We start from the raw sequence: 10,298 nt of genomic DNA, 5'->3' as shown, positions 1-10,298 counted from the left end.
TAAAACTAGATTCAGGGGAAAGGAAAAGATTCTCATGGTATTGGCGCTAATTAGGGTTTTTAAGAAGATTACATTTGTTCGCTTTCACGGAAGATAACTCCCAGCAACGCATGTTAAATCTGCTGTATTATACGACTAGTGCTTTTTCGCGATGGCGTAATTTGGATACGACCACTGCAATTCCATCTTTAACCCGAAAATTACTTCAGTGAGTCGATTAGAATTTAGGGCTTTTTTCGTATTTGAGCAGCGTAAGAGGGTAAAACCTCAGACAATTTCAAAAATTCAGTCACATAAATTGGACCCCGGTAGTTGTATTCGAATGACATTGTCGTGAAAAGGTACTATTGGCCGGCCGGCACCCGTCCCAGGTAAGACTTGTCGTTCATTCAAGCCTAACATCGCCAACCTTCACTCCAACTACGACAGGAGATTGCAACACAACCATGGAGGAGAAGCAGCCAATCATGCACCCTGGCATGAGGTACGTGGGTGAACCACGTGATACCGCCACGAAGCTGTATCACTCCGGAAGATAACAGCAGTTCCCAATCACTGCTAATATAAGAAAAATCGTCCGTGTTACCAAATAGTATTCCCGAATCGCCGTAGAAAGCATTGGTTGGAAATGATGTTATCTTCCATAAAAGGTCGGTCCGGATTTCGATTTGAACTTCGCTCTCTTTCGGCCTTTTTTTCGGCTTTTCGTAACGATTCCGATCAATTCGGCTTCCGGCTTTGGCACAGTTCCTGTGCTACACGCGCAATCTTGGTATCAACTGTCTCGATACCAAGCCACAGCTGATCCCTGCGCAACGTTCAGGGCCCTGGAGTGTTCCATTTACTCGGAGTGTCGCGTTTTACGGACACAGGAGCACTCTTCGGTTTTCCTGGACGCCAAATTTTTCATGTAGGAGCGCGCCCGGTCGCATGTTTACTTTAGGTCCTGTGGCTTAATTAACATTACTTTAAGAAATTATGTAACTAATAAACGAAGGGAAATAAAACTAAAAAACTGTGTCTTGTGTCTTTATTCTTAAACTGCGACTACTTAACTAAAGGGTACTAACAGAGCGATTTTATTTCAGGAACAATACTAACCAAATGTTTCGGTTTCAGGAAACAATATAACTAGTACACCTAGGGAAATAAAACAAAAAACTGTGTCTTTTGTCTTTATTTTGCGTCTTGTGTCTTTATTCTTAAACTGCGACTACTTAACTAAACAGTACTAACGCAGCGATTTTATTTCAGAAACAATACTAACCAAATGATTCGGTTTAAGGAAACTATGTAGCTTGTACGAGTAGGGAAATAAAACAAAAAACTGTGTCTTGTGTCTTTATTTTGCGTCTTGTGTCTTTATTCTTTAACTGCGACTGCTTAACTAAACAGCGCTAACGCAGCTATTTTATTTCAGGAACAATACTAACCAAATGATTCGGTTTCAGAGAACAAACGACGATTTTCTTATTCAAAAGAGTCAACATCTTTTTCGGCGACAAAAGCTACGACATTCAATGGATGCGTTTGATTCGGTTTCAGGAAACAAAAGACAATTTTTTTCTTCAAAAGAGTCAACGTCTTTTTTCGGCGACAACAGCTGCGACATTCAATAGATGCGTTTGATTCGGTATCAGGAAACCAACGACGATTTTTTTTTCTACAAGAGTCAACATCTTTTTCGGCGACAACAGCTACGACATTCAATTGATGCACTTCGATTTGCGACTTTTCTAAATAAAAGTCGCATAAATGTAAAAGCCAAAAAATGGCACTCCATTTCTTAAAATAAAACTCTGAAAAACAAATAACAGACTGTATGCGCGTTTCTTTTCGTGTCCTTGTGTGGTTTATTAGGCAACTAACGTTTTAGTTTCAGGCCGAAAATTCAAATCATCTGGATTTTCGACACATTTTCGACAGAGTATTTTGGATTCGTCTCCACTAGCTGAAGTTTCCGAAGACGTCCATCGGGTGGGACTTTTTTTGGAATGCGAAGTAAAGACGCATCAAGTTCACTTACAGCGATCAGAAGCTTCGCAAGACGTCCAAAGAATTTTCTTTTTTTTTCTTCTCCATTCGGCGTGAATTTTTTTGGAATGCGAAATCAAGACGCATCAAATCCACTTGCGCCGATCAGAAGCTTCGGAAGACGTCCAGAGAATTTTCCTGTGTTTCTTCTTCATCCGGCGTAACTTTTTTTCGGAATGCGAAATCAAGACGCATCAAGTCTACATACGGCAATTAGATGGATCCTCGAGTTCCTCCGTCCGGAGAATACAGTTGAGACGTACCCGATGTCCAGTGGTGAAGGTCTTCCATTCGCGTCGCTGTCTGTACTTATTATTATTGAATCCTAAGACGGAGAATGAACAACTCTTTGCCAGTTTTCTGTGCATAACACACGTTGAAGTTGAGCTATGCCAAAATCCATGGCATCGAACACGAGAGGTAAGCCACATGTTATTTTTTATCGTCGTTTTAACAAATAATACTCTGTACTCTTTCAGTTCCAATTCCGTTCGACGTATGTTTGTCAACAGCCACTTCTTGAAACCCTTTTCATCAACTGAAGGCTAACCGCTTCTCAGATGGCTTTGGAGCATGTACACAAAAACTGTAAGTATACCGTGGGCAGACTTTCGGCTTTCAGAATCGATCATTACACCGGAATAGATGACAAGGAATGGATGACGAGTGTTAAGCAGTCGTTCGAAAGAAGTGTATGTTAGCTCAATAGCCGACTGAGCGTTGCGAGCTAGTTTACATTCTCAACAACTGTTTATAGTACTTTGTAGAAACTCTAAGAAGCTGTTTCCTCAAGAACACAGAAAGCTGGCTTAATGGTTTCCAACCCAATGTTTTGTGATAATGTTCAGTGTTCTGTGTAAGATATTAAAAGAGTTTGGCCTCAAATTAAACATTTTCTGTAGCATCAGTGTAATGGGATTCAAACCCAGTTGACCTCTGTCAGTGGTACTGAGTCGCTTCTCCTCTGATTATGTTATTTTATGTTGGACATTTAACGCAGCTCGGAAGCTCAGAACAATTGCTGTCGCTTCAGTCAAGTGGGATTCAAACCCAGTTGACCTCTGTTAGTGGTTCTTTTTTTCTACTAATTGTGCTGTGTTACGTTTGAAATTGAACTGAAAGCAGGTAGATCGACAGCTTGAGAAAGATCCGTGAAGCCTTAATCAGACTGGATTGACTTCCAAGTGATCATTATGGTAACTGGTTCACTTTTCTTCCATTTGTGTTCTGGCGGGTACAGGTAAGACAGCTTAACAAGATGAAAAGCGCTGACCAGGTTCCTTGGCTTCAATCAAATGAGATTCAAACCAAGTTGACCTTTGTGTTTCTAATTTACCTTTCTACTTACACAGTGTTGTGTTCATATTTAAGGCATTTGAAGAGATCAAAAGATTAGAACATTGTTTGTAGAATCGATAGATTCAAACCGAGCTTGTGCGAACAGGTTCAGCGTGCTAAGTACAGGTTAGAAGTTCAGACTGGAAACTGTGGCAGGATTTCAAACCTGTAACCCTTATATGTAGCCTTCGTCAGTTAAACAATTAATTTTTCTTGTAGGACACCAAAAGCAGTATAAGTAAAACAGAGAATTAATTTAAACTGCTTCTAGTAGTTTCACTGATTACAATTGCTTTTTTACAAAGTGTAATTTTGACCAGAATTTTTCAGGACGTTTCAGACAGTGTCATCGTCTTCGATACTGAGACACATTTCTGCCAGTCCTCGGAACAGCTGGAGGCCGTTTTGTGGGATCGTGGTGTTTTAGCCACAATTCTAGCTGACTGTCAGCCTGCAGACATATAGCAGTGGACTTTCAGAAGAGGTGAGGCAAAAACAACAGGTCAAACGTACTTTAATTGTGGTACCCGTGAAATTTTCTACTGTTTATCCGTAATAGACCATTTTACAGTTGTGTGCTTTGTGACCTGGCCTTGCGTTCGAAGCGTGGCTGGGGGTGACCTTGTTTTGATACAAACCTCACTGCTTTTCATATGTAAATGCACCCTAGTTAGCATAAGAACAGCATGATCTACATATGAAAAGCAGTGAGGTCTGTATCAAAACAAGGTCACCCCCAGCCTCGCTTCCAATGCAAGGCCAGGTCACTTAGTACACAACTGTCAAAATGGCCTATTGCCATGCTTTATCACACGTCAGAACAAGCCTGGAATAAATTTCGTCTCGATAGGATATACGGCCACTGAGATCGGTGTTTAACGCTTTGTCAAATCAAAAAACAAGAAATAATTGGTGTGGGGAGCTGGTTAACGGCAATTGATTACATGCGGGAGTTTGAGTTAGAGTTTGAGTTTGAGTTTGAATTCGAGCGAAAATTTTCACTTTTAGGTGCAGTGTATGAAATTATACCTAAATAAATAACGGTGCTTCGTATATGTTGCTAAACAGTGTCCGTAGCCTTGGATTAAGTAAGGGCGGTGCTAGACTTTAAATACTTAAAATCAGTGTCTAGGTTTAAATACACTAAATTTAGGTAAGCTTTCGGGATAAAATACTATTAAATTAAGCTAGGTTTTCAAACTAAAATAAACCTTAAACTCTAAACACTAAAATCAATATTTAACCATAAACTCTATAATATTATGAATGCGACCTCGAACTTAACTCAAACTTAAAACTCAACCTCTTAAAATGACCAATGCCAGCAAAAAAAAAAATTCTGGGTGCCTGGGGATAGATTATTTCTATTCTTGCCGCAATCTACTATATCACAACCTATCACCTATATTTCACTAACATTTCATTCAGTCTCCAGCTGGCTACTAATCTATGAATCTTTTGAGTTGCAATTTTATCAGGTTGTTCTAGATGCCATGTCCTGTCGCACGCTCATCCAAGAGCTGGAGAAAGACTCCTGTAGGGCGCTGAACATACCATCCCATGATGCTGAGGTTCCTATTAGACCCGGCCTATTGATGCCTGCCTGCCAGTGTATTGATGTCCCGTCGCGTCCCGTATAACTGTTAAAACGTTGGCTTAGATCAGACGCACTCGAAGCAGTACAGTTTTCAGTTGGTTTGAGTTCATTTTTCTTTTTACAGGTACTAAATTGTTTATATTTTGAGTCAAAATTTTTTCAGGAATTTGTAGGAGTCGTGTACCTGAGGATCATCATCAGAAAGTTGAAGCAGCTTCCAAGAATTCCACCGTCCCGGTATCATGATGTTGAGCCAGTCCTATGATCCTATACATGACAGCCTGCCAGTGTATCAACGTCCCGCATCATATCAGTGTTGGCTCAGAAGCATTCAGAAGAAGCATGGCCGCCATATCAGCAGACTACTATCCATAGGATCTACCCGAGAGGATGATAACAGCACTCAGGAGGTGCCCAGTTCCCACAGTCCACTGAACGCGATAATGCTATTTCTGCTGTCCACTCCACGTGGTAAGCAATTTTGTGCGGCATCAGCTGCAACTATATTCATCACAGTATGAATTGGCCTAACATGCAATACGATCAGTAGACAGCTCGGTCATTAAATTGAGAGTGGAACTGAGTAATTATTTGCGCTGGCTTCTGTATTCAGCCACTTAGAATTAAGCCAAAACTTTGTAGTAACTTGTTCACACGGTTTTTTTTGACGCGCGAATCAGCCCCAGTCACTTGCATTTGCATCGAGATCTATTAGTTTATTGTATTTTTCTACCTATGTATGATTGGCCAACAGTATGGTATGGGCTTAGGTCGGTTGATTGACAACCACTCTGAATTTTCCATTTTGAACTTTTTTTCAGGTCAATTAAAGAATGACATGGTGTGGTTGCATGACGTGATGTAGTTGCGTGACATAATGTGGCTGCGTGACATGATGTGATTGTGTGACATGACAGTGCCTAATATGCTGTTGCACTTGTTTCCCACTGTCGTCAGTTTGCTCGCTGATCAAGAGCTTCATGGGCCTGCAAAGGTTAGTAATTCAAAACATGGCACCCAGTAAGTGTTGCACACCTGTTTATGTCGTTTCCTCTCCCAAACCTTGAAACAGTTGACTTGGTATTAAGTTAATTCTAAATTTGTTGCCGTGGAGGTGGCGTGGCCGAGAGGATAGAGCGCCGGCCTCAAAATCTGGAGTTCGCAAGTTAAGTCCCGCTCTGGCCTCTGGCCAAAGTTGTTTCTCGGTAGCCACTAGTTCAACCCCTTGGTCTGGCTATTAAGTATCCAGCTATCTTGCTTTATGTTAGGCATATTTGTGGCTTTTAACCATCTTAAATTTAATTTAGATTAATGATTTGTTTCCCATTATTTGTTTGGAGTGCCTCTAAACCAATTTGCTTGGTGTAACCAGTAGATTCTACTATACTGATCAACGTATTTACATGTTTTACATATGCATGCCGATAAAACTCCAGGGTGCTTTCCTGTAGTACAGTTTCAGTGTTTCTCAGTGCTTTACAAAACGATTTTCCCCCCATTTTGGCTCTGATCTGCTAGCTCTTGGCCGGTAATTCCGTTTAGAAACTTAATTTCACGCCCTGAAGATCTAGTTATTGGCCCTCGCTCAGAGCAGCAAGATAGGAAAACACTAAAATGGGCCGGAAAACTCACATTTTTTTACTTTCCTGAACGTTTCAGGTTCTGAACAAGATGTTGTTCCTTCAAGAAGCTGACTTCCCGACTTCGAGTACCTGTCCTGCTGATAACTCTTTGGAATTGCCATCTCTGGTTGTCACTCTCACTAGTTCAGTAGTTTTTATGCTTTCTTAAGAATAATGTAAGCCGCAAACCTTTCCTGACCAATGTGTGATAACGAGTGCCAACGATTTTTTGTTTTGTTTTTTTTTAAAAAAGAAAGGCAAGTTTGTGATAATCTTTGTATCACGTAAAGGGGAAGTAAAAATATTACAAATTAAAATAAAATAACAATATGCTTCAGTCATGAAAACGCAAACACCTTTTGAACAGGTGAAAATTTCCAGTTTTACGTTTTTCATGCGTTAAAAATGGGGACGTGGCGTTGGTGGTGTTGATCTCTAAGAACATTAGCTTTTTTCTGTTTATTTCCTTGTAGAAGAACTTATCATGGCATGTTACAAACCATCACAGTATTCACAGCGTGTAAAAGCATGTGTCGGTTCCAGAAGGTACGTTGTGATACTATACTTTCACGTTTTGATTGAGAGGTTTTTATGAGTTATATAACCAATCATTAATTGTTATTTCAGCCACTGAAGGATACCCTGTTTTGCTAACCTCGGGATTGCAAGCGTTTCTTGTACAAGTTGTAAAACAGTTCTCTGTTGTAGTCACTGTGTTAGTTGTTGTCCTCTTTTCATTCTGAACTGAATAGGCGAATAAGGCTAGCAGCGTGGATCTCCTAACACCTTCGCTGATTTCCTTACTTTTTTTACTTCCCTACAGAATTAGCTAGCACCACAAACTGTTTTTCCTTGTAATCCATTCCATACCATCACTGGAAGCATTCAGAACTGAAGTGCATAACCTGTGTTATGTGTGTGTTCCAAGAGGTGAGCAATTACACTTCTGTGAATGTTCAACATCCAATTTCTCCTTATAATTAATTAATCGACAGATTGTCATGACGACCAGTGTCACGAACAAAAAAGACCAACAGGCTTACATGATGTATGATTACCGGAAAAAAGCGTATACAATGGTTTAAGAAAACCTTTTATTGTTGGGAAAGGAGGAAATTCCCCCAAATTAATAGAAAAAATTTAGCTTGCTACAAGAAGAGAAACCACAGGCAGGAGAATTTTAGAGACCTATTTGTTAGCTTTCTTCAACTACAGGCGGAAAGGGGTGGGGGGTGACTAGGGATGAGACACTAAGTGAGAGTCAGTAAAGGCTGCAAAGGTAATTTTAATTGCCAAAGTGAAAGTGTTGTGGTAATTCAGACATCGCAAATTAACTTAATGTTTCTTGTTTTGGGTTTGTTGTTTTTAGATAACTCCGTCAAGAACATGGCTTGAAAGTGTACAAGGGACAAGTCAGCGGAGTCGAGCCGTCAGATTATCGTGGATCAACCTGCCGTTCATAGCAAGTGAGAGGAGAGGATCAAGCTGTGGGAATAAAAAACGCCAACTAGTTAAGATGAGCTTATGTAAAACAGTTGTTAGTTTCGTCTGTACGAAACGCAGTGCGGACGAACGGTTTGGAGTGAGCTACGAGGCTCGCGGGCAACAATGCACGCTTTCGGCGCTTTGCGCCTCGCGCTTGCACTTTCGGTGATTTGCTTGTCCTTTTGAGAATTCGAAGAGAAAAAACCAACGGCTGTTTTGCAGTTTAAGAGAAACTAATGTATAGTAACTTAAAAACTTTTTTCTCCCAAAAGGGTTCTGTGAGTGACTATCTCTTTCTAGAACGTTCACGGATCACCTAGTTTATCGGAGAGCTCGAGATGAAAACATTTCGCTTCAAGTTTCTCTTCTTCGTACACGAATCAGCCTGAACAACTTTAAGGACTCTTGTCAAAACGATTGATGCGAAGAAAGCATATTGGCCTTCAACTCAAGGAGTTGCCAACGAGGCCTTTTCCAAAGAAATCATGTCAAATTTTCATTGCCCTTTTCCCTACCTTCCCCTCCCAACACCCCTCTCTCCCCCCACCGCCTCCATCACAATTAAGAACTTTTTAGAAACAACCCCCCCTTCCAACCTCCCCACTAATGTCGTCATAATCATGAACAATAGTATGAACATGAGGTCATTATTTCATGACATCCTTGGGCTAGCTATGTTTTAGGGTTCATGAGGTCATACATCGTCGCCAGTCCCACCCCACCCACAAGGCAGAGGGATGACTAGCCTGCGAGCGAGCAAGCACAAATTTTTGTTCTATTAAACAAATTGAGGGGGAGGGGCTAGTATAATCTCACAATTGAGAGAGCTAAGTGCAAAATGTCCTAGCTATGAACTGGTCATGTATCTAATATATATTAAAAATAGATGGGAGCGTTTTGCACTGACAGCCTTTCAATTAATGGATTTTGTGTTAGACTCTCGTTGATTCATAACAGCGTCGAAACCTCCGAATTAAACTGAGCGAGAGTCATCCCTTTGATCTTTCATGATTCATGCTTCATGGGTTTTACCATTTGAAATAAACCCGGGTACTCCACAGGCCTCTTGACATCTCCTTGAGTTAAAATGAAAAAAAAAAATCCGTTGCGGGTTGGTAATTGTTTGAGTATCGATATTTTCCACTTAACCGTTTCCAAAAGGTTGTTTTGGCTGATTGTGCAAGAATGATCGTTCTTTTAAATCACGTTTCTACGATTTGTAGTCTGTTTGCATTTCACTGCTGTGGTCTTCTGGAAAGAATGTGGTCACTCGCATATATAGGTACACAAAATAATTGTTTTGTTTTTTTTAACCTTTTCTCCCACGCGTCGAGCTTAAAATCAAAATTCAGCAAAAAAATTAATTCTAAATCAAAATTATTGAAGAACAAACAGTATTGTACAAGGTAATTGAACTAGAATGGTCACGCATTTCATCCGTGAACGAAAAAGTGGAACCACAAAAGATTTCATGTTTTAGTGTGGGAGTAACAGGGTTAAAAGACTTCAAAGGCTCTCATTTACAGCTAGGATTAAATTTATCGAATTGGAAATTTGTTTGTAGTAAGCAACCTAATTTAGCGACGGATTTCGGATGAAGAATTGGCAAACTCAATGAAACATATTTCGGCCCAAGACAAAAAGAAAAGGTCAAGTTATAGCGATACGTTTTCGTAGTATACTCACCACAGGATACAGGTTTTTCAAAAGAGTTAGAAAGCAAATCGTTTGTTTGTTGGTTCGTTGCCTTTAGTTTTCTCCTGGTAATTTTCTTAGTATCCACTATTTGAGTATTTTACAAAAACAATTATTCTTCTATTTTTTTTTTCTGAAATAGCATTTAGATTTTCAACACCAACACTTGTAAAAAAAAAAACAAAATAAAATAACGGTATTACGGTATTTTTTAGCATTGCTGTATTAATAATTGGCCTGAAATTTGTTTCTAGTTCTTTTTCACAACAAAAGCAGTAAATTAATAAAATCGTGGGTGATCAATGTAACGATGTACCGTGGATGACATAGAACTGCATCAGTTGCGAACGAAGAGTGGCCCTCGAATCGTACAAATAAAAGTATGAGACCAATTTTTATGTCGCTTCTCTGTCGCGTCGAGTGTAATTCAAGTCCCGTTAAAACTGGAAATTGATTGATCGTAGAAAATTAATTTAACCCAATAACAACAGGAACAACAAAGTCATATACACTAGCCTTCGACCAGT

The 10,298-nt window shown here is 39.9% G+C and overlaps 1 protein-coding gene across 2 annotated transcripts; it reads left to right on the top strand.

Moving 5' to 3' along the window:
• Positions 1-4,904: 4,904 nt before the first annotated feature.
• On the top strand, positions 4,905-8,485 carry LOC146483132 (uncharacterized). Of its 2 annotated transcripts, none has more exons than XM_085106232.1 (6): positions 4,905-5,440; positions 5,791-5,963; positions 6,629-6,718; positions 7,065-7,137; positions 7,415-7,521; positions 7,961-8,485. In XM_085106232.1, exons 2-4 carry the CDS (start codon positions 5,880-5,882, stop codon positions 7,113-7,115), a joined length of 225 nt encoding a protein of 74 aa, XP_084962358.1. In that variant the 5' UTR covers positions 4,905-5,440; positions 5,791-5,879; the 3' UTR covers positions 7,116-7,137; positions 7,415-7,521; positions 7,961-8,485. The 2 variants fall into 2 exon arrangements, with proteins under 2 accessions (XP_084962358.1, XP_084962357.1); XM_085106231.1 differs by having other exon boundaries at positions 6,629-6,734.
• Positions 8,486-10,298: the final 1,813 nt, after the last annotated feature.

This window comes from Pavona decussata, unplaced genomic scaffold (assembly GCF_977016875.1).
Source record: "Pavona decussata unplaced genomic scaffold, jaPavDecu1.1 SCAFFOLD_40, whole genome shotgun sequence".
In the NCBI taxonomy this organism is placed as follows: Eukaryota; Metazoa; Cnidaria; class Anthozoa; order Scleractinia; family Agariciidae; genus Pavona; species Pavona decussata.
The sequence above is the reverse complement of the archived record's forward strand: the minus strand, read 5'-3'. Positions and strand labels throughout refer to the sequence as shown.